Source organism: Dermochelys coriacea, chromosome 11, assembly GCF_009764565.3.
Source record: "Dermochelys coriacea isolate rDerCor1 chromosome 11, rDerCor1.pri.v4, whole genome shotgun sequence".
Classification (NCBI taxonomy): domain Eukaryota; kingdom Metazoa; phylum Chordata; order Testudines; family Dermochelyidae; genus Dermochelys; species Dermochelys coriacea.
Genome location: NC_050078.2, coordinates 26,931,715 through 26,955,642, shown reverse-complemented (window position 1 = coordinate 26,955,642; position 23,928 = coordinate 26,931,715). Strand labels below are relative to the sequence as shown.

Here is a 23,928-nt window from a genome sequence, read left to right as displayed (position 1 = left end):
GGACCAGTCCACACAAGAGATCCACTTCCTGGACACTACGGGGCTAATAAGCGATGGTCACATAAACACCACCCTATATCGGAAACCTACTGACCGCTATTCCTACCTACATGCCTCTAGCTTTCATCCAGATCATACCACTCGATCCATTGTCTACAGCCAAGCTCTACGATATAACCGCATTTGCTCCAACCCCTCAGACAGAGACAAACACCTACAAGATCTCTATCATGCATTCCTACAACTACAATACCCACCTGCTGAAGTGAAGAAACAGATTGACAGAGCCAGAAGAGTACCCAGAAGTCACCTACTACAGGACAGGCCCAACCAAGAAAACAACAGAACGCCACTAGCCATCACCTTCAGCCCCCAACTAAAACCTCTCCAACGCATCATCAAGGATCTACAACCTATCCTGAAGGACGACCCATCACTCTCACAGATCTTGGGAGACAGGCCAGTCCTTGCTTACAGACAGCCCCCCAGTCTGAAGCAAATACTCACCAGCAACCACACAACAGAACCACTAACCCAGGAACCTATTCTTGCAACAAAGCCCGTTGCCAACTCTGTCCACATATCTATTCAGGGGACACCATCATAGGGCATAATCACATCAGCCATACTATCAGAGGCTCGTTCACCTGCGCATCTACCAATGTGATATATGCCATCATGTGCCAGCAATGCCCCTCTGCCATGTACATTGCTCAAACTGGACAGTCTCTATGTAAAAGAATAAATGGACACAAGTCAGACGTCAAGAATTATAACATTCAAAAACCAGTTGGAGAACACTTCAATCTCTCTGGTCACTCGATCACAGACCTAAGAGTGGCTATCCTTCAACAAAAAAAGCTTCAAAAACAGACTCCAACGAGAGACTGCTGAATTGGAATTAATTTGCAAACTGGATACAATTAACTTAGGCTTGAATAGAGACTGGGAATGGATGAGTCATTACACAAAGTAAAACTATTTCCCCATGGTATTTCTCCCCCCCACCCCAACCCACGCTGTTCCTCAGATGTTCTTGTTAACTGCTGGAAATAGCCTACCTTGCTTGTCACCATGAAAGGTTTTCCTCCTTCCTCCCGCTCCCGGTGATGGCTCATCTTAAGTGATCACTCTCCTTATAGTGTGTATGATAAAACCCATTGTTTCATGTTCTCTGTGTGTGTATATAAATCTCCCCTCTGTATTTTCCATCAAATGCATCTGATGAAGTGAGCTGTAGCTCACGAAAGCTTATGCTCAAATAAATTTGTTAGTCTCTAAGGTGCCACAAGTACTCCTCTTTTTTTTTTTAAGCCAGTAATAGAAAAGTCAGTCTGTTTATTGTTCTGTGCAGTTATAGTCACAGTGGGACTGCATAAGGGGAAAAAATAATCCATAGGACCAGTATTTACCATAAACAGAGACACTCAAGAGTAACAGTGGTAAGAACATAAAGTTCCTATACACAACACAGAGAAATCCCTAAAGCAGTTCAAACAGTTTCACACTACGTTTAGACTGAAAATGAGCAACTTTGAGAAAGAAAACTGAAGGCAATTAGGCTATGCCTACTAGCCAAGAACACACACAGAGACTAGTTTAAATAAAAGTATATAGCAGAGAAAATGTTTCTTAAAATTAAATAAAAAAGAAACTCGAGTAAGCCAACAGCCCCCTCACCTGTGGGGAGGGGCAGCCTCACAGAGTAGGCAGCCGTGCACATCCCTCCCAAGCTGTGAAGATGGAGGCTAGGCCTATTCTAAATAGTAAATAGAAGGGACTACAGCTTGAAGTTTGGGAAGGATACAGCACTGATAATGAAACAGCTGGGTACATGTACCCATTGACTGTTGGAAGCAGTTTATGTACTTAGAATAGACTCAAAGAAACAATTTCCAGACCTTGTCGTCCAGCTGTCTGTAGAGACTGGTAATCTCTTCATCATATTTCTGCTTCTCCTCAGTTGAGATGCTGGCAACAACAGGTGCAATGTTGTCAATGATGGGTGTGTTGTCACAGGGCTCCAGATTTTTCTGCTCCTTAGCACTGATCTGCTCATCCTCAGGCACTGCTTCTCCTGCAGTGGCAGAGAGGAAACAGTTGCAGGAAGCATGTCATTACAATCCATGGGAAATAGAGGCAGTTTTTAAAACAGGAGGCCAGGAACTCAGCTGTCAGACTGGTCCCTAGCACAAGACAAAGGAGCTAGAAGGAAGAGACCATAAAAACAGGTATTCAGTCAGATTCAGGAATGATATGGCCACACCCCACACTGGCAGTTAGGAGGAGAAGTGATGTAAGTAAGAGAGAAAAAAAATCAGACTCATTTTAAAGCATATTAGGCTTAAGTATCTATTTTCCCCATTTTCCTGCTGTCCTCTCCTCCCCACCCCTACGTATTGCTATAGGAATACAAAGATCAAACAGTTGCATGAAAACAGCAAACTTCCAATACAGTCACAGAGACTGAAACAGCAAAAAGCAACATGCAATTGTAACTCTGGACATCTAAAGTCGAATGATTTAGATTGGTATACAGTGGCAGAATAAAACTAGATGTGATGTTCTTAAACTTTTTTCTTCAGAAGAATTTTCTCTGAACAATATTTTCTTTACAAAAACATATGTGCATTCCAGTTACTAGTCTCTTGCAATTCATAGAGAAGGAACAGGCAAGTTGTTAATGCCAAAAATTGAACTGATGTTCATTATAATCTGGTGGAAACACTCCTCTAATTGGTAAATACTGTGTGTATTATATGGGGTTTGGGAAGGTTAAATTCCACTATTCTGCATGAAGATTTTTTTAAATCTAGAGAATAGCTACAGTTTAAGTGAGAGCCTATGAAATTGTTGTTCCATAGATGAAATAACTAGCAATCACTCCTGTCAACTGTGCAGACACTATCCATAACACTGCTAGGTAAACGAGTAAATAATGCAAATGAAACAAAACAAAAGGAGACATGGTAATTCAGCCCTGGGAGAAAGAACAGGGCTTGGGAGTGCAATGAACAAAATTATTAGACATAACATGTTAAAATCAAGCACCATAGAAATCTAACATTAAAAATATTCCTTGTCTACATTGCTGATATCACTTTATATGATTAATACTGAAAACGTTAAATCTAATTTATTTTTCAACATTTATGCTATTGATTTAGCTTTTGCATTTCGCTCATATTAAACAATGAAAGCAGATACTTTTTGGCCCTTTGGAACTAGAACAGTGCTGTTACATTTGGGTTCCCAAGATGTGTAAGTAACCTCTACAAAAAAAGTTCAAACACTTTAATTTTCTCTTTTTGGTTTTTAAAAAGTCAGACTTTTCCATTCATATTGCTTTGTGTGGAAAAACCACCACTACCAAAATTTGAGTCTTAAAACTATATGACATTATCCTTCTTACTAGAATACACAAGTCAAATTCTGTCCTTGGGTATGTGCACACTTAATTGGCGCTGACTGACTTCAATGGGATTTGTGCACACATCTTTGTTTCAACTACAGCTTCATTTGGAGAGAAAGTCACCTTTTATGGAGCCTTCCACCAAACAATGCCATTCAGAAGGTCAGACAGACAGCCAATAATATATTTCTTAATGCAGTTAATCTGCTTCTAGGCCAGGCCAGTGAGACAGAATTGGGGGTGAGAAAGTGAATACATTAAGAAAAAAAATAAAAGGAGACAGTTTGCTGTAAGAACTGGTTACTCTGCGTACAGCCATGCACCCGTGTTCCCTTTTCTTAAAATGCTACTGTCCTTCTAGGATGGAAAGGAGATTTGGAAAGTTACATTTAACAAACAGAGAATCAAACATACAAGCATATTAGGAAATTATAAATTCCCAGCACTACACAAGACCCAACACCAGGCAAACTGTCTCCATGGCAATTTCACTGCACTAATGGAGAAATATTCCCTGCACAAAAGTGGCCTGAGTCTCTAGAGATGGCCCAAGAAAGCTATCATTGCAGTCAGTTGACTGTAATAAGGAAGACAACCACAAACAACACCTGCGGAAAGAGAGCATTTATATAAACAGAAAGGTTTGATTTCTCCTGCTTTCATCAAAATCAAAAGCAGTTGCCTCTTCCCATAGAAGATTTTACATATGATGTTCAAAATGAGTGTAATTGACCTATCTTCTGACCACAAATTCAAAGGTTTTCATATCTGTCCATGCCAAATCACTGGTGTGCATTTACTTCAGATTACCAGCTTTTTTTGTATGTTGCATACAAATTAACTTTTCGATTACTAGCTGCATAAACACACAGGATTTGGCTAAAGTAAAAAAAAAATTGTAATGACCCCATTCAAGTGGTTTTCCCCATAATTACAGTTTAGTTTTAAGAAGAAAAAAACTGCAGTCAAGTATTAAGTAAAGATAGTCACAGCTAACTATTTGTCAAATTGTCACTATTTGTCAGAATGATGGAGTAGACAAAAGGCAATAAATTGGCATTTACATGTTGAAATTTCAAATACAAAAACTACCTACCAAATTACCTTCTCTCCCCCTACATGAGCTGAACCCTACACAGAGAATGGAATAGCAATTCCACTCTTTGTGCTACTCAGAACAGCACATTTACTGATCTCCACAGAAATTCCATCTGAAAGCCACAGGAGGGCAGGTGGGTGATCAGACTGACAGTCTCTAATGCAGTTCTAACAGATTGCTTATTCTAATGACAAGCTCACACCAAGGAGATATCCAGCTACACTAGATGCACCAGAAAGTAGAATTCCATGCTGGAAAATAGTGATTAAAAAAATTAAAATAAATGTGAGAAATTAATAAGATCCTTTATAAAAGTTTGTATCTCCTCTTCTGTGCCTTCCCGTGACCCTATGTGAATTTTATTACTTATGAAACATGTTGTAAACTGCTTACAGTCTTGCCAGCCGAAATAATTGGTCTAGCTCAAAAATTTGCTGTGCAGCTTTTTACTTCCAGAAGCTGTTGGTACACTGGAAGAGAACAGAGCTCTATGCAATTAGAGATAGCCGTTCCCGAGGCCAACGTCTGCTTTCAGCTGTACCAGTGTTAGTCTAAAGCAACTCACTAACTTCAGTGCAGTTACTTCAGATTTACACTAGTTTAATTGAAAACAGAATTTGGAGCTAGTTGCCTTATAATAGTTGTATGTATTGTTATTATGCTAGTTTAATCATTTTGTAACAAACCACAGTGAAAACCACGTTAAAGAAGATCTCTTACAGGAAAAAAATCTTAACATTACATTTTCTGTTTATAAATTTCACAGTTATTTACCAAGTAAATGCTCTATGATTTCATGACTACAACAGCCCAGTTACTCCAGATGAACTCAATTGAACACTGTAGTAACAAATAAATTACAATATAATTTTCCATTCATTATGCAGTTAGACAAGCAACTGTGTAATTTCAGCTATGATATGACCATTTATGCTCTAGAAAAATTACCTGAAATTGTGTTCACTTGTAGTAAATTAATTCAATTTAGTGGTTAATAAAGACAAAATCATTTAATCACAAATTCCTTCATTTCTTTTGAGAAAAGCCATTGGAACACACCAAATTTTAAGGTTAAAATTAAACAAAAGACTGTTTTCAGATCTTGCTTCACACCCACGCAAAAAAAACCAACTACAATATTTTGCCCCATCTGGGTGTTTTTATCAACTCCAAATGCAGAAAATGATCTTATCCTAAAAGTTATTACCGACAAGTGTGAGCATGAGAAGGATTACCAACATGTCCAATTCCAATATTACAAGTATCCGTATGTAGGATTTTTTTTTAAGCTTTGTTGAACACTAGGATCTTCCTTGTCTCTATGGATTTCCAGGAGCATGAACATTTCATCTGAGTGTTAAAGACTCAGGAGATTTCTACCATTCCCGAAAATGAGCTAAAACGGGTTGAGGCTAGACTAGGATGAACCAGACAATGGCAGGCATTACTAGGCTTGGCTGCAAGTGGTTACAGCCTGATGGTCAGCAGTTCCATTGCTATGAGGTGGAAGGTGCCGTTAATTAGATGTTTGTTAAGGATGATAAAGCAATATTGATTACTTAGGATAGGGGTTGTTTTTTTTTTACGTTTTAAGATTTAGTTCTCTATTACTTATGTTCCTAAAGTGTGCAATAGAGACCTGAAACTTTAAAAAAAAAAAAGTCCAACCTGCAATAATTAGTATTGCTTATATAGGCTCCTAAAATTGTGGTTCATGGACTCTTCCTCCTAATTTTTTCAACTGCTAAACAGCATTAAGAGACATTAAAAATATATACTTCCTTAATACTACTTTTCTGCTTAAACAATATTATAGTTGCCACAGACACTATGCAATCATAAATGTGAGGGAAGCAGACCACATACTCGTGAAGAGGAGGAAGTAGATTGTTCATGAGACTCTCTCTGTAAAATATGGCCCTTACTATGGAAGAGTTTGGCACCTCTGGTCTATTATAACTTCAAGTAAATACCTCCTCTGTTTTATCTACCCTGAACTCGATCGGCTTGGGAAAATGACAAGCTAGCTTTTTAAGAATATCATCTCTGTCCTCTCTCAAACCCTTAGAAGAGATTGTGACCACCTCTGATATTGAGATAAGCACAGAGGCAGCTATGGCTGCTGTTCCCCATAAGGGCAATGAAGGCACCTGCAGTCACAAAGGGTATGTCTACATTGCAGTTAGACACCCATGGCTGGCACAGGCCAACTGGCTTGGGCCTGTGGGGGCTGTTTAACTGAGATATAGAAATATGGGCTCGAGCTGCAGCCTGAGCTCTGTGACCCTCTCACCTCGACTCCAGTCTGAGTCAGAATATCTACAACGCAATTAAGCAGCCCCTTAGTCCACTAGTCTGGGCCAGTCAGGGGTTTTAATTGCAGTGTAGAGACATACCCCCTAAGGGCAAAAGTGATCTAAAGATTCTAAGGAGCCATTAAAATGGCCAACTTTGCAGAATGGTAATCTTGAAAGGAATTATTCTGCTTTAGCACAGTGATTCAAAGTGGTAAACAACATCAGTTAAAAAAAAGGCAGAAGATGCAGCAATACATCAATTAAGCTTCTATGCACATCCATCCCCAAACTCAAAGGCTTTAAAGTTCTTCCAAAGACACTATAGTGAAATTAGGTACTCATGAAAGCAAATGTTTAGGACTGTTCTGAGACTAGTAAAATGCAGACAGATGCTGTGCAAACTTCCTTATACAAATGTCACTCCAATTCAATCCTGATTTATTATTTTCTAGTCCAGTGCTCGTATTTCTCTGAGCAAAAAAACCTGCTAGTTATGGCAAATAATGCAGCAGGTCAATAGTTTGTGGTCTAATGGTGATGCAACTAATTTTTAGTTATGGCAACTCAAACCCAGTCTTCATGAGGTGAGACTAGTGAACTAACTCACTAGACCACCTTGGTACCCCAATGTTTCTTTTTTTCTGGTTCTGTAATACATATATGAACCTATAGACTGAATAATCATTTATCATGGAAGTGTCTTTTACCAGTTCAATATAGTTCATCATCATTTGGAAATTTTGTATTTGTGTGTTGAAAACTTGTATGACTGTTTTGCAAGTCAAAGAAAGATTTAAACATCTAGAATTAAAAATACATATTTTGTTTCACTGTTTCTTACCATTTCTCCACCTATTCAGTTCCATCTCCAGATGCTGGATAACATTCTTCAAACTCTTGTTTTTGTCTTTTTCCTTCTCATATTTTTTCTTCCATTCTTCTGCAGTCAGCTCTAGATTCACAGAGACTGTGTTCTTAATAGTCTTGGCTCTGTGCAATAAGGAAGGCATGAAAATAAGTGATTAAATTATTTTCATCACAATATTTCTCTCAGTGTACTGAGAGAAAACTGAATGCCTGCACCTTAGGAAATAAAGTACAATGTCACAGTTCATTCTTCTCTTAAACACCTTGGCTCCTTGGAGCTTAAATATGAACATTTTCATATAGCAAATACAGCAAACTGGTTAGTAAAGGGGTCAAGTCTCAAAAAGAAGATCCACTTTGAGGTACAAAGTTCAAAAAAATCCCTTTTAAATTAACACACACACCCCAAAAATATCAAAAAAACAAAAAACAAAAAAAACCACCATGCTGTGGGAAACATTCAGCACCAGAAAGTTTTGCCTTAATTTTCTTCAAGTTAGTTAAAACTCATGTCTGTGAAGAATTCTCTCCCACAGCTTGGTTAAAAGAATGATTCTGCATGTAGAGTTAGGAACAGATTTTAATGTAAAATTTTGTGATTCACCTTGGACAGTATAAAGTAACACTGTATACCACTTTAGCACAAAAATATTAGATCCAGCTGAATTTGCAGAGGGAGTTTAAGTAGGCAGAATGTAATTACCCAAATTGTAACGTGTTTGGGATGTCATGGCTAACCCTGTTCTCTCAAAAGGAAAGAAAAAAATTCTTTATTGACCATAGCTCGTAAAAATGGATAGCACTACTTCCCCTGTAAAGCTGGCTCCTTCCGTTGCATGCTGCTCTCTAAAGCCATAGTGTGGAACTGATTAAAAAGTACTGCCTACTAAAATCACAGCACAACTGCATGAAGAGCGCTGGTCTTTCCTAGGGTGTCTCCCATCCAGATACTGACCAGGACCAAAACTGCTGAACTTGAGAGATCCTGCCTGATGTGCTCCAAGAGGGATACAGGCCAATAACACTAATAAATGTTTACATTGTTGGTACTCAATATCCAAAGGCCTTTGTGTGCCTCAGAAAAGCATAAACAAAACTACAAGCCTTATTATACTGTTAGAGTAGGAAGTAAGCAAAACCCTAATACATATATCAACAGTAACAATGAATGAAGTTGATTCAGTTGCAATTATTTTATCCCAGCAGTGATGGCAGTTTTTCACAAAAAATCTCCACACAACTCACCACCCAAAACATGCAGAAGAATTAGCAGGGCATCTGCTTTTGAATATATATATATATATATATATATATATATATATATATATATATATATTCTAAAAATAAAATGAGTTAGGAATAGAACTGAGCGTATAACTGATTTTTCAGTTTTGGGTCAAAGAAAACATTTTGTTCAACCATATACAAATGTCAGGTTTTTTGTTTTATTTGAGATCATTTTCCAGGTGGTTTTTTTTATATATACTTAAAAAAAAAAAATCTAAACTTAGAAACAAAATGCCATTTTGAAATGAAAAGTCAAAACATTTTGAAATTGTCAAAACAAGCAGTTTAGATTTTTAAAAAAGCCCCAATTTTTTTCACCTGAAACTATTTAATAAATTCAACTCAAATTAGCAGATAGTTTCAGTGACATGGAAAAAAAGTTTTCAGTGAATTTACTGTTCGCCACATAAATATTACCAGCTCTAGTTAGTCAAGCTACAGTGTTAACTGCCCTTTGATTGCTCAACTATTGAGCCAACCAGAGTGAAGGCAACAGTATCAGGTTAAACAAACTTAAAGCAAGGAATATTAAATACACACCTAGGACAAGCAATTTAACAATCAAAAGATGCAGTGTATAAAGCACATATGCAGAAGAGATGATAAAGAAACTACTTTTCTAAATAGATTACTTCCAATAACTAGCCTAGAGACACAGGCTAATTATTAGTTGAAAAGCCTGATTATCGTAATTCTTTTAAAAAAAACTTTCTTCATGGTTCCATTAGGTGATTCTAAAAGCGTGATTGATAACAAAAATACCCTGAAGCCCTCTTTTAAATTATGTCAGCAACCTCCATCTCTCCCACTGTTCCTCCACAACCCAGCCACTACACAATCAGTCAGTCATTCTCACTGCAATTTTTATTGCATGTTGGATGCAGTAGTTTATTACTTGCATCTTTGGCACAGAGAACTATCCTCTGCCCTTTTTACTATAGTATCCCTATGAATATTCAAGGGCTGTCTCTGAGCACTGTCTCATTATTCTTTAAAGCCCATTTCAAATTTCCATTCTTATGGCTTGTTCTTCACCCATTACTAGTGTCATACTGTCAATACAATTTTATGGAAGACACAATGTGGTGAGGTAGTATCTTTTATTGGACCAAGTTCTGTTGGTGAAAGACTTCACAGCTTTTCTCTTTCACCCCCAGAAGTTGGTCTAATAAAAGATAGGACCTCACCCAACCAGTCTCTCATATCCTAGGACCACCATGGCTACAACAAAACTGCAAAATACAATTTTACGATTTTTCAGTACACAGTGAAGACTACTTTATTTAAAACAGTGGTAAAAGATTTTAAAGTTTTGGGGAGGAGATACAGTCATGTGAAAATGTAACCACTTCATGTAAAATGTTTTACAGGTAGGAAAATGCGGCTTCATCAAGGATCTAACCAGGGCCAGGAGGACCCTCACGAAGGAAAAACATGAAAATTATGATCATCCATAAGCCATAAAATATTCAGCAACTTTCCCTTAATATTTAAAATCTTATCCATAGCCTAATCTGCAAAGAGCCCTACTGGAGGAAAAAGATGCACAACCAGAAAAGTGTTCTCTTTCTGGTTTCCTTGGTGGCTGAAGTATAGGGGATAGAAAATGTTTACTGTAAATATTAACATTCATTTTCTTTCTAGAAAAGCCTTAGAGAATAGCACCAGATGCAGGATACAGCTCCTTCTGCTCAGTTGATCTTAACACAATACAGCAGGAAGCATCAGATTTGTATCTTATTGTTCACAGTGAACTGCTCTGCATTAGGGGCACTATAGCTCCTGTTTTAGTTCAATTATGCATGTTTGGGATGGGGGCATGTCATAAATATAAAGGGAAGGGTAAACACCTTTAAATCCCTCCTGGCCAGAGGAAAAACCCTTTCACCTGTAAAGGGTTAAGAAGCTAAGAAAACCTCACTGGCACCTGACCAAAATGACCAACGAGGAGACAAGATACTGTCAAAGCTGGAGGGGGAGGGGAACAAAGGGTTCTCTCTGTCTGTGTGTTGTCTTTTGCTGGGACCAGAGCAGGAATGCAGGTCAGAACTCCTGTAAAGGGATAATAAGCAATCTAGTTAGATATGTGTTAGATTCTGTTTTGTTCAAATGGCTGATAAAATAAGTTGTGCTGAATGGGATGTATATTCCTGTTTTTGTGGGATGTATATTCCTGTTTTTGTGTCTTTTTGTAACTTAAGGTTTTGCCTAGAGGGATTCTCTATGTTTTGAATCTGATTACCCTGTAAGGTAGTTACCATCCTGATTTTACAGAGGTGATTCTTTTACTTTTTCTTGAATTCAAAATTCTTCTTTTAAGAACCTGATTGCTTTTTCATTGTTCTTAAGATCCAAGGGTTTGGGTCTGTGTTCACCAATGCAAATTGGTGAGGATTTTTATCAAGCCTTTCCCCAGGAAAGCGGATGTGAGGCTTGGGGGGATTTTGGGGGGAGAAAGACGTTTCCAAGGGGGCTCTTTCCCTGTTATATTTGTTAGACACTTGGTGGTGGCAGCAAAAAAGTCCAGGGACAAAAAGGTAAAATAGTTTGTACCTTGGGGAAGTTTTAACCTAAGCTGGTAAAAATAAGCTTAGGGGGTTTTTCATGCAGGTCCCCACATCTGTACCCTAGAGTTCAGAGTGGAGAAGGAACCTTGACAGGGCGGCTAGCTGCCATAGTGTATGAAGAGAGACAAGGGCCATGTCTACACTACCACTTATACAGGCAAAACTTTTATGTCGCTTAGGGGTTTCTCAGACGTTCTTGTCAACTGCTGGAAATGGCTCACCTTGATTATCACTACAAAAGGTTTTCTCCCTCCCCTCCCCCCGCTCTCCTGCTGGTAATAGCTCATCTTAAGTGATCACTCTCCTTACAGTGTGTATGGTAACATCCATTGTTTCATGTTCTCTGTGTATATAAATCTCCCCACTGTATTTTCCACTGAATGCATCCAATGAAGTGAGCTGTAGCTCACGAAAGCTTATGATCAAATACATTTGTTAGTCTCTAAGGTGCCACAAGTACTCCATATCTTGAGATAAAATTGCCACTAAAATTCCCCCTCCTATAAAATACTTAGCATTTTTAGCAAGAGACTGTTATTTCTAGTTTTACATATGACATAGTAAGTGAAACAAATTCACAGCACTGCACCTATTATTCATGCAGCAGAAATCAAGGCTCTTGTTAGCCAAGCTGTGCTAAGTAAGACAGTTTCTAAAAACTGGATTTGCCTTCTGAACATAAGGTCCATTTTTGAATCCCAGAGAGATGAAAATCCAAATACAGAAACTGGACTTCAGATGTTCAATGAGCTTCGCCTTGTATGTATAAAATGAGGTTTTGATACATATATGGCACTATCTACACACAATGAATGTGCATATCATTTCTAGTAATGTTAGAGGGGATTAATACATATTTATGAAGGGAAAGTGCCTTTCATGTTCTTACAGCTTTAAAAATATGTTTATCTATAGTCACCTAAACTGAACTGTAAAATTATATGTTATCCAACTTGGTGTGTTCTGACCTTTATCTCTACAAACAGGCAGCTCAGTGTTAATCTCATCTAGGCCCCAATCCAATGAAGCATTTACTCACATGCTTAAAGTTAAGCACCTATTTAACTACTTCACTGGATTGAAGTTCTATCCAAAAAGGAAAAGGGACAAGCAATTTATTCAGACAGATGTAGTTGGCACAATAGGGACTATTTATTTTGTTATGTTATGAGGAGGTGTAAACATTCACCAGAATGAACTGAATTCAAAGTGGAAAAATTACAGGTATGAAGTTGACAGCATTGTGACCCCATCATACTGCTTAACAGTAACTCCCCGCTCCCAGCCTCTAACAATGGGCAGTATTCAAGCCAATAAGACACAACCACTGATCCATTACATAGCAATGTTTTTATAATTATTATTATTGCATCCTAATATTTGCATTTACTCAGTTTCACTACTCAGTTATTACGTATCAATAAGGAGCAAATGTCTCCAAGAAATGTAATTTAATTTTGCATGATGATATACATTTAAATGAAAACAAAATTAATGAACAAGAAAATATTTAATAATCCCTGAGTCTAAGCATAGAAATGACTTTCTTCATTTTATAGTGATTTTTGAATTATAATTTTGTCATAACTACAATGGGCCAGATGTTCCACTCCCACCAAAAACCCAGAATGAAAATCCCCATAAAATTCTCCCTGGGGAGTTCTTCCACATGCTGCTACTCAAAGTGAGCAGTTTATGGTGCCACAGAATGGGAAGGGGACAAAGATCCTTCTCCAATGACAGCAGAACTCACAAGAAGTCAGTCATGCTTCCCATAGCTCATGTTGCTTTGCCACGTCTGGGTCCTAGCAGATGCCAAAGGCAAGTTAATACTGGAGCAGCATCAGAATGTCCATAAGGGAAAAGTGCTGCAGAATGGCTCCACCCACTGTCACCTCTGGCTCCACCCACTAACTGCCCCACACAGCAAACTCCAAATGCATAGAGGGGGAATAGGAATTGTGAGCCTTTTCACCTCCTCCTTTGCCCCCTCACTGCTCCTCCCCCCCCAACATATTGCACTCTTTATGCCCCTTTCTGTCTATATGCAAGGAAGGCATCATCATCAGGTACTGATTAAGAAATACAGGTCCCATCCTTCTCCCACTGAAGTCAATAGCAAAACTCCTATCAACTTTAATAGAAGCTGGAATGGGACCATAACGAATAAAGGTTGCCAGGTAAAACTTTACACATTCTTATACCATCCTATGTAAAATGCTCCTTCAGAAGGGTGGGGTTTATTGCAAATTGTGCACCTCAAAAAACATAACCCAATTTCTGACAGATAAATGAGATTCCAATATGTTATACAAATGGTTAAGTAAATTACATTGCAAAGAGCAATTATTAGCACATATTGTTTTGTTTAATCAGTCATACACTACACAAAGCAAGTAATTTCCAAAAGTATCAGAGGCTCCACAGATTATAATAAAAACACTAATTATTCAATGAGTCTGACATATTTTTACAAACTCCCACCATGGACTTCATAGAACTGTTTCTTGTGGACCAGTGTGAGACAAAGATTTTCATTCTGACCATTTCCACCCTTTTTGCTTCATCCTTGCCTTCATCTCCAGAGATCTTTAAAAGTGGCAAGATCTCATTTATGCATAAACCTACTGAAAAAGACATTACACTCAAATCCAAATTATAGTCCTCCTAAGTGGCAGCAGAAAATGCTTCCTTTGCGGTCTCGTTGGTTACATCAAGCTATCATTCAAGGGAAAACTAAACCTGAAAAGCTTCAAAAGCAGCCTCAAGAGAAAGCTCCCTAGATGAAGCAAAACCAGAACTTGGCTGCTGGGTTAGCTCGGGGATGAAAAACACAGTGTTGTTGCCAATTCCACAGCATTTTAAAGTGATGCTACTGTGCTTAGTCCTTCCAGTGACTAGCTTTGAACTCTTGACTAGTGTAGTTTCTAGCCATCATAACATTTATTTTTTCTTATAATCCAAGGAACAACTATACCATTTGTATTTCTGAAACATCCTTCAGGACAAAATAATTTTTTTTAACTGCAGTTTGTACAGAAACTGAAGCCTCTATTTAAAAACCAAAATGTCCACCTAACATAGTTCTCTTCTAAACACTCTGCAGTTCAGCTGGTTCAGAACCTGCAGCCAGGGCAGGCAGACAGAAGAAACAACATCCAGGCCAATGCTGGGTGGACTCACCTTTGTCCAAACATTAGGGTAGACTTGGTTTCTGCTTCATTGAAGATGGAGGGAGAACAGCAGATAACAATGGTAGTTCTGCAGTTCCCACCTAGGGAATCTTGAAGAATTCGGGTCATTTTGCTGTCTCGGTATGGAACATGGGTTTTCTAATTGAAAGACAGATAAATTACTCTTCAAACAATGTTTTTAATAGGCACATTAGAAAGAGCATGAGGTACCAACAATTTAGACTTTACTGAGTTTGCAACGTGTGACATAGGTATACTTGTTTTAATTCTGTTAAGATGTGTTGTGCCTGCTAATAGTTCAACTGGCAGTCATTAGGAGTTAGTTTTCATTATACTTTCTAGATTCAATAGAAAAGGACAGTGTTATATTAGTTTACAGTTCAAAGCTAATACTCCCCTTTCTCCTTCCTAAATGGAGATGTCAGCTTATTTCATGTACCCATGGTAAAGAAAGCTGATTGACAAATATAGCTTTATTATTATTATTTAGTAGCAAAAAAAGTAAGGATTACTTACAGTTCCCTCTGCCAAGGCAGAGATCACGTTGCCCAGAGCAGACAAAGACTTATTGATATTTTTAGCTTCATCAAGAACAGAGCCCTCTGCTCCAGTTTTGCTGACCTACCAGATAGCAGAAATATGTCAGATTAAACTGTCAAAGAGGGCTTGTGCAAATAATGTTACGATACAGAAAGAGACAATGGAAAAGTTACAGAACCTTGGAAGAGAAAAAAATGTTACCCTCAAACTAAAGAAGTTATTTTAAAACTATGTATCTAATACTTTTAAAGCATCTTAGAAAAAGTCTATTTAATGGCATTTTCCCATCTTTCTCTTGGTTCTCTTCCCAAAGTAGAAACAGAGTCTATGGGTGAGTCCTTACTTGGTCAAAGGAACCACTGAGTTCAATGGGAATTTTAAGAAGTGTAGGATCAGGCCATATATTTCTTTTTAATTGTACCCCTGAAGGTACAATATATGCCTGATATTACTTCTGTATCCAGCTGTGGGAAATGGATGCTACCTCACGGACAAGTGAAAAAATTTTCCATCAATGAACAGGCTAGCCTACTGAGAGGCTGCATAATTTCAGGTTGTCTTCTGAATGCCCCCAAACCAATTTAATACATCACAAATCTGTGAATTTAAGGATGAGTGGAAGCTAACTGGAAACTCATTTTCCAAACTGCTATAACAATATTCTGAATTCTCTAATGGACATAAAATAAATCCATGCATACATTTCTTTAAGTGAAAGTGCTTTTTGCTGCCAATCTCCAATAGAATTATCAACCAATATATGAAGAAGGCTATTTTACCAACCACGCAATATACTGCAACGCAACATTTTATTTTACCCATTTGTCTCTAAAGTGAAAAAAAAAAAAGTCTATTACCACTATGGAAGAGCCATCTATACTATTTGTTTGATTATTTCTCAAATATTTCTTAGTCCAAAGCGTGTGGTTGGACAGCGCAGAGAAATGCAACGGAGTCCTAAATAAGATCTGAAGTAATCCTTCTAATCAAGGAATTCTTTACTTTATTTATTTGCAACCAGACATTCTGTTTGACTGCATGTTAAGAACATTTTCTTTGATGTTCAGATCAATTCTGAGCAACAAAATGGAGATTTGTTCCATTGTAATTCTGTTTGGGCTATTCTTCTGAGTAAACAGATATAAATTTCATTCTACTTAACATTTTTTCTGTATCCAAATGAAAGCAAAAATAGTTTGCCATCAGTGTTATGAAAATCATCATGCAGGGAGCCTCAACAACATGCATGTAGCCTTCAGCTATACCAACTACATTAAATACTAATGTCTCAACACCCTAATATGCTAAAACACGGAAGCACTGGAAATGGGATATGTCTGAATTAAAACTATAGTAATGGCCCAATCTAACATCTGACAGAAAGGTTACATGACACCCTCCCCTCCCGCCCCCCAAACAAAAACTGGTGGAAAGTCTATACTCATGCCCATAACAGTTTTCTCTAGATGCTAGTGAACAAATCTGGCCTTCCATTAATGCAAACATGAAGATACATGCTCTGATACAGAATGTGTCAAGTTATATGAAAATTATATTGTTGCAATTTGCTCCATTACAAATTAAAGACCAACTACAGATGCTGTGTTTTGCATTTCGTTCTAGTTAGTACTACTGACCTAATGCTTTCCCTGACCTTGAACTCCAAACATGTTACAGATTAAGTTTGAGCCAATATTCTTACCTACATACTAGACTTTTAATAATTAATAATAATAAATATACTACATTTAGTTTCAGAAGTTGCATAAGCTACATCCATAGATTTAAGCTGCACCAAAACACACTCAATTTAGGAATACAATAATACTTCCAAGCCTGATAAAAATTACTGATAAAAATGTACTCGTTACCTTTTCACTTCCAGCCAAGTCCACCAGATAAAGCTTTCCACTGAGTTTCTTTTCAGTTTCTACATTCTCTTGTTTAATATTAATCAGGAAGATACTGTGGCTTCTAGAGCTGTGTTCATTCATATCTATAAAGAAATAATACTTTTAATGGTTTTGTTTAACACTCCCATTTGTAGAGATTTTTAAAATCTGCCAATATATGTTCTTATTTCATTTTATCATAGTTGGCCTGTTACAAGTCAATAAGCATGGAAACTCCACACAATAGTCTACTCAAAAATATAAAGTTTCAGACAACAACTTCTTGAACCCTCCTGAAAGCAATTGCCCCTCAAGAGTAGTGACTAACATTTATGCTGTCTAGAATGAGCTTTTATTTTCCACTCACATGGCTAAAAAATTAGCCAAATTCATGATAAATGACATGATCTTGGGGGGATGGGGTGGAAAATGTGAAGCATTCCTTTAGAAGGACCCTCATCAAATAATTTTTCTTAAACAGCATGCACTTTGAGCCTAAACTGAAAAACCTAATTTGTTTTCATTAAAATAAAAAGTCAATGAAAACCCAAGAGATTTAGGAGTACAAAGCAGAATTACAGATGATATTCCTGTGATCAAAAGCACCCCGTATTCACACCCTACACATTATTGTAATAATCTCTGTGCGAAATATGCCTTGTCAGGTATCATTTAAAAACTAACACCACACTGATCAATATTCTTGTGTAATCTATGTATCAAATGCATATTAAGAGTTACGAACATAAACTGAAATTATTACTACAGTGCGTTTACCAGACAAGTCTGGGGAGGGGCTAAACAAATGACAAGATGATGCCTCTAGCCTTTGATGTCATCAAAGCGGATTGGCAAATCACCAGTCAAGTGGCCATTCTTTGGCAATGAAGGGGGGCAGGAACAGATCTACATGCATCTTAGCAAACACGGAACCTCTTTCACCAAGAGACTTCATATTTCTTTTGTCACAGCTGGAATGAACTTTATCTAGGGGTAATCCTCAGGAAAATGAATTTCAAAGGGTAACTGGACAATGGAAGTGCAAGGCAAAAACATCCCAAGCTCTCTCTCTCTTTTCACATAAAATGACAAAGGAACCAGCCCTTGGACTTCAGGACCGACTAATCCTGACATGAGAATTTGATTACCCCTGTTCTTGGGAACATGTAGTAAAGATTTTACCTTATACCAAGTCTAGCTTGTAAGTTTCAGCTAGCAGGAGGCGTTTTATTATTTTTTTTTTTTAAATAACCATTTCTAACTTAAATACCTTATACTCGCTTAAAATTTCTCTTTGTAGTTAAATACATTCATCTATTTTTTAATCTAAACTAATCCAGTTGCCAAATAAAAGTAGCAAATTGTTGAATATTGACCCTTTAGCGGGGGCAACAGAACTTTAATATCTAACCTGCCCAGGAAAGGGCTAGACAGTGCAGAAAATGTTTCTGGGAAAATCTGGGACTGGGAGTGTTTTGGGATCACCCTGCAACTAGTAATCCAGGCTGGCATAAGACAGAGAGTGTGACTAGAGGGCTCCTGACAGGCTGCTGGGGTTGGAGTTACTGGACCAGGGCTGTAGCTGTACATGGACACTCAGGCTGTGGCCTGCATGCTGTTAGGCTATTTGTGAGCAACCCTGGTTGGAAACTACACTAGCAACGCATTGTGAGGCTCCCAAGATTGCAGGGCAGATGGTGACACAGCCTCTCGCTGGTCTGGATTGCACCCCCCCAAACGTGACAATTCCCCTGCTGTGTTTGTTAACAAGGACACAGCATGCGCGCGCACACATACGCAGGCTAGAAAATACATTATTAAAAAAAGATAGTATTGTAACAAGAGAATGACTACGTTATATTGGAATGGGAAGGAAATTTGTTAAGGTGTGGAATGCAAGTGTTTTTGAGAATTATGATGCAAGTCCAAGTATCTGAGTTGAAATAGGTCTTGATGTAATTGTTGCCATGGAGTTCCTCAGAAATACACATGAGGATTTGCATGGGAATTTTAAAGTGATTTTTGTTGCTTGTGTCTCAGAGTGAGAGCCCTGGGACCTGGAATCCTCAATGATCCACACAATAGGTACAGCAAGGTCAGGTACAGTGCAAGTTTCCATACAACATAAGCTTGGATCTAACCACATTGTGTTGGAGGTTGTAGTGAGATATCCAAGAGAAGATGTCAGACAAGTAACCACTTCCTTTCCCTTCACCCCCACTTCTCTATCACCACTGACCTCAACGGGCTTCCTTCTCTCCCAAGCTTGCAAACTTTGTGTTCACTTCAGTTCCACTCTCTTTCTCCCCTCACTTTCTCTACAACATTCCCAAAGTTTTCCTCTTCCTCTCCCTACTTTCAACCCAGACACTAGGTCATTCTCTGGTTGATTCCTGTCTGGACTTCTACACCTTGGTGTGGGGCTGGATATGAAGTTAAGAGTAGATTTCGGTGTTCAGTCGAAAGAAAGACAGAAAGAAAAGCTGTTCTATAGACGTTTTTTAGGTGTGGCAAAAAAGGCAAAGGAAAAGCAGAAGAGCACAGTACTTCAGAAATGGAAGGTGGTGAGAATGTAGGGGAAAAATGTATTATCCACTGAGTAACAGCAAACTGAAGAACAAGAAGGATTCAGAAGGAACTGCCAGAATTGTCTAGGAGGTAGTCATTTGCTTTTTTAGGGAAGAACTTTCCAAATATACTTGAGTAATGAGATTTGTCTGTGCCAAATTCACTAGTTGCATCAAAGGCAGCCTATGCTATAGCCTGGGGACTGGATCAAAGATATCTGTCTTTTTCATCACCATGCCCAGCATGATATAATGCACCATGACAATAGTTACAGATTTGGTATAGGGTGCAGTAAAAATGCAAAATAATAAATATACGTTTTAAAAAGTTTATTTGCTTTGCAGCTAATGGAACTCAGTCCAGGCCACTGTTTCAGTGGGATAAGGAAACAAAGCAAAAAGAGCAGAATAAGAGCTTATTTTGAAGGTCTGTTTAAACAACATTCTGCCGTCTTTATGTGTTATTGTGACCAACTGATTCCTCCACAATTTTGAATTAAAATACAGAAAAGGATAAACAGTTCCACTTTTTAAAATCTTATTTGTTATATTTAGGTCTCAAAAATCTAAATGTAGCCAATGAAATGTATGCATACAAAGAAGCCCTAAATCAGTAGGATTCCATCAAATGCATTCTGTAACAGCAGTAGTGACAATTACATTAAACACAGCACCATTCACTTAGTATCTCAGAGCACTTTGTGAACGTTAAGAATGTCATCAATTAGGTAGGAAACTATTATCTCTACTTTACAGATGAGTAAACTGAGGCAGAAATAAATTATAAACCTAGAGCAAATCACAAAGTGAGGGCAGGAGCATAGAGGGAATATGGAACAAAACCTAGAATTCACAAAACAAAACCCTCAGCCTGAAACCCATCAGATGCCTACATTCATGTTTTCAAGATATCAGAGGTTTATTGAACAGCAGTAAACTGTGGACAAGCTAAAACATTTTAGAGCCAAAGTTATGAAATCTAGCATTATAATTTGGACTGATTTAAATTACAATTGAATAGAAATCCATTGCTCAAAAGTAAAAATTACATGTTTTCCCCTGGTAAAAGCTTAGAAATTATTTTTCAGGTATAATTTGTCAAACTATAGTGAGCCGTATGTAGTTACTGCATCCATCCACTGCTCATTTTCTTCATGAAACACGCATCATAACTAAAGTCAACACTAACAGACTGTCTACACAACAGTCACCCATAATACAAAATAGCAATTAACAGTGATTTTAAAAAACCCATTAGCTTGACAATATTTCATAACTTTTCATTCCATAACTTTTGGCTGCTAAAATAAATATTACAAAATAGTATTTAAAAATATTTTAATGTGTTTTAAGACAAATCTTAAAAAATAATCTCCATGTTATTTTGAAAACTATATCACAAGCTATTCTTTAAAAAGTTATACTTTTCATGGTACAGTTATGCAATAGTATATATCACTGATAAAAATGTAAGGAATCTCACAAAGCCTATGTCGAGAAATTGCAATGTATGCAATGCATGTTAAACTGAGGTTCCAATTCAGCTCCCATTGAAGTCAATAGCAGTTTTCAAATTATCAGTTGGAGCTGGACTAGCCCTAAATGTGTATTTGCACTCGATTTTCCCCGATTGCTTTTTAATGTTCTCCAAGAGTCATTTATTGGGCCAAAGTAAAAGATCTTCTCACATCACAGATCATCATTAAAAAAGTCAACATTCACCATCTGTATTAGCACACTGGTATCTGAGAGTGAGTTAGTAAGTAAAGTACTTAAACACATCCTTAAATTGTAAGCACACGAGTAGTCCTGTTTACTTCAATATAATTATCCACGTGCTTTGATGGTTGGGGTGTTATTTCCTAATCTAAGCAAGAGACAAAATATAGGTACTAAGCGCTATTGTTTCTTTATATACTTTTTTGAGATCACTTACTTGTAACAGCTACATGGCGGTTTGCTTTCCCTTCATCAATGACATCCATAACTTCTTCAGGACTAGAGACAAACCTCTCTGTACAGCCCTAAAAACACGTAAATTCAGTATTCAGAAGTATAGAAAATGTGTCTTTGCATCTTTTCATAGTAATGTAAAATGTTCATCTTTCTCAGGAAAAAATAAATATCTAATATGAACATTCAAAAAAGAGATATGGCCAAAATCTGCCCTCAAATTGACTTCAGTACGATTTATGGTGGGTAACTTGAAAAGATTCTACTCTCAGATTGCATTAAAGGATCAATCAAATCAAACACTCCAAATAGGATGATACTATACAGTCAGAAAATGCTGAAGTATCAAATAACTTCCAATAAAACCTCTAAGTTTTTAGATTCCAGTGCCACAATTACTTTTTCATTCCCAGCTCAAGAGTAGGGGGGAAGATTGCTCTCCTTCTCTCCTGTAATATGGTAATGTTTATGGAATGATTTGGCCTTCTTTGTTCTCCCATCTGAGGATAAGAGGTAAGAGAAAATAGAATACTTCCCCTTTTCATCAGAAATGTCCAATTTCTATGGAATTTAAGTAGAGGAGCAAGAAGCTGTTAAACAATCTACATTGTTGTTTGTAAAACAACAACATTTTGCATTATGTTTGTTGGAAGATTATAGATCAACCAAACATAGCATCCATACCAGTGAATTTTGAAGAAAAAAAAAATTATGCTCTTCAATACTCTATCATGTTCTATATTAAATATTAATATAAATGTTTCACTTTAAAAGCATGTATAACAAAATGTAATCATTTAAAAACACTTAGGAAGTAAAGCAAAGAGAAATGATTCAATCTGATAAATGTTTCACAAAACTGTTTAAATGCAAGGACTACTTCAGCTACATTTCAGAACGGATTAAGCAACAACCACCTACAAACAAACAAACGAAAAACCACCAAATTCACTAGTTCAACACATGTTGGCATGCACATGCACAGACCCCTTATTTTCCTCACAATTGCCTACATGATCAGGGGTTTTAGTATGTAAATTTTATTGCCTCCATACATACAAAATATCAGAGGGGTAGCCGTGTTAGTCTATAACCACAAAAACAACAAGGAGTCTGGTGGCACCTTAAAGACTAACAGATTTATTAAGGTGCCACCAGACTCCTCGTTGTTTCCCCCCCCCCCACACACACACACACACACACACACAGTGCATATTAAGGAAGGTCCAAATAGAAGTCCCCACATAAAAGGAGAAGCTGGTTTAAGGACCCATGGGGTGGGGAGAGGGCGAAAATGAACTAAATCAAACATATGAAAGTCTTCCTTATACCTTTACATATGGAACTCTGTTTTTATCTTCATGTACTGCAAGGTTCATCTTTGACACTGGAAGAAAGATTACATGTATTAGGAGCATTTCACTTACAAATTCTGTCAGTTGTAGGAATGACAAAACAATAATTTGAACACACTATAACTCATTACAAAACTCAAATTCAGAATGAGGACTTTTTTCCTGTTCCTTACTTTAAAAAAGTTACCCTTAATTTCAGGGGAGGGCTTTTTATCTAAAATGATTTTCATGGCTGAGAGCTTTTGTTGCACGTTCCAATCAGTATAAACATGTATTGAAGAAACATGAAACCAACTTAGATTTCCTGAACAAAGCAAATATTTCCAAGGCTTAATAGAGTTCCAGCCAGCTTCACTGCTCTTGGGTTAATATTACAGTTTACCCCCCTCCACATCTCCAGACTAACTGAATAGGTGCAGGCTGGAACAACAGTTGAAACAATATTATTTTTGTAATGTTCCCAAGTTCTTCTAACCAACAGAAACATAGTAAAACACTGATTAACGCTTGGTCTATTCTCATTCTCTGGGCTAAAATTTAATTATGTAAATCTAACCTAACTTCTGACAAATACTATATAAAGTCTGCATTTCAATTGCAAACTGGCTGTAAGTCATGAAGTTTACATGTACAGTATGCATGAAAATAAGGTTAGTTTGCAGGACTCAGAAGTAGTCTGGTTGGCAAGAAAGTACAAAATCTCAGAAGTCTATAGCTTATAAGCAAGCTATGTATATCTACACCGGACACAAATTCACCTCTGGCACTTGGATTTTGTACACCACTGAAGCACCCTCGTTTACACAGAAAAGCTGTGGCACACAGTGTCTCAATAATTCAAATGCCTCTTCTATCATCATAAAGTAAGACAGATAATCAGATAACCTAAGCCAGTTTA

General features: G+C 37.4%; 1 protein-coding gene across 3 annotated transcripts in view; it reads right to left on the bottom strand.

The window, feature by feature from the left end:
• Positions 1-23,928, bottom strand: part of KIF5C (kinesin family member 5C) — a 166,498-nt gene that overhangs the window by 75,128 nt on the left and 67,442 nt on the right. For all 3 annotated transcript variants that reach the window (XM_043505111.1, XM_038422343.2, XM_043505112.1), the window contains exons 6-12: positions 23,007-23,062; positions 21,659-21,746; positions 17,135-17,259; positions 15,240-15,344; positions 14,713-14,861; positions 7,650-7,798; positions 1,902-2,077 (exon numbers count right to left, since the gene is read on the bottom strand). In XM_043505111.1, the coding sequence (XP_043361046.1) occupies positions 1,902-2,077; positions 7,650-7,798; positions 14,713-14,861; positions 15,240-15,344; positions 17,135-17,259; positions 21,659-21,746; positions 23,007-23,062 (848 nt within the window). The remainder of the gene's footprint in view (positions 1-1,901; positions 2,078-7,649; positions 7,799-14,712; positions 14,862-15,239; positions 15,345-17,134; positions 17,260-21,658; positions 21,747-23,006; positions 23,063-23,928) is intronic.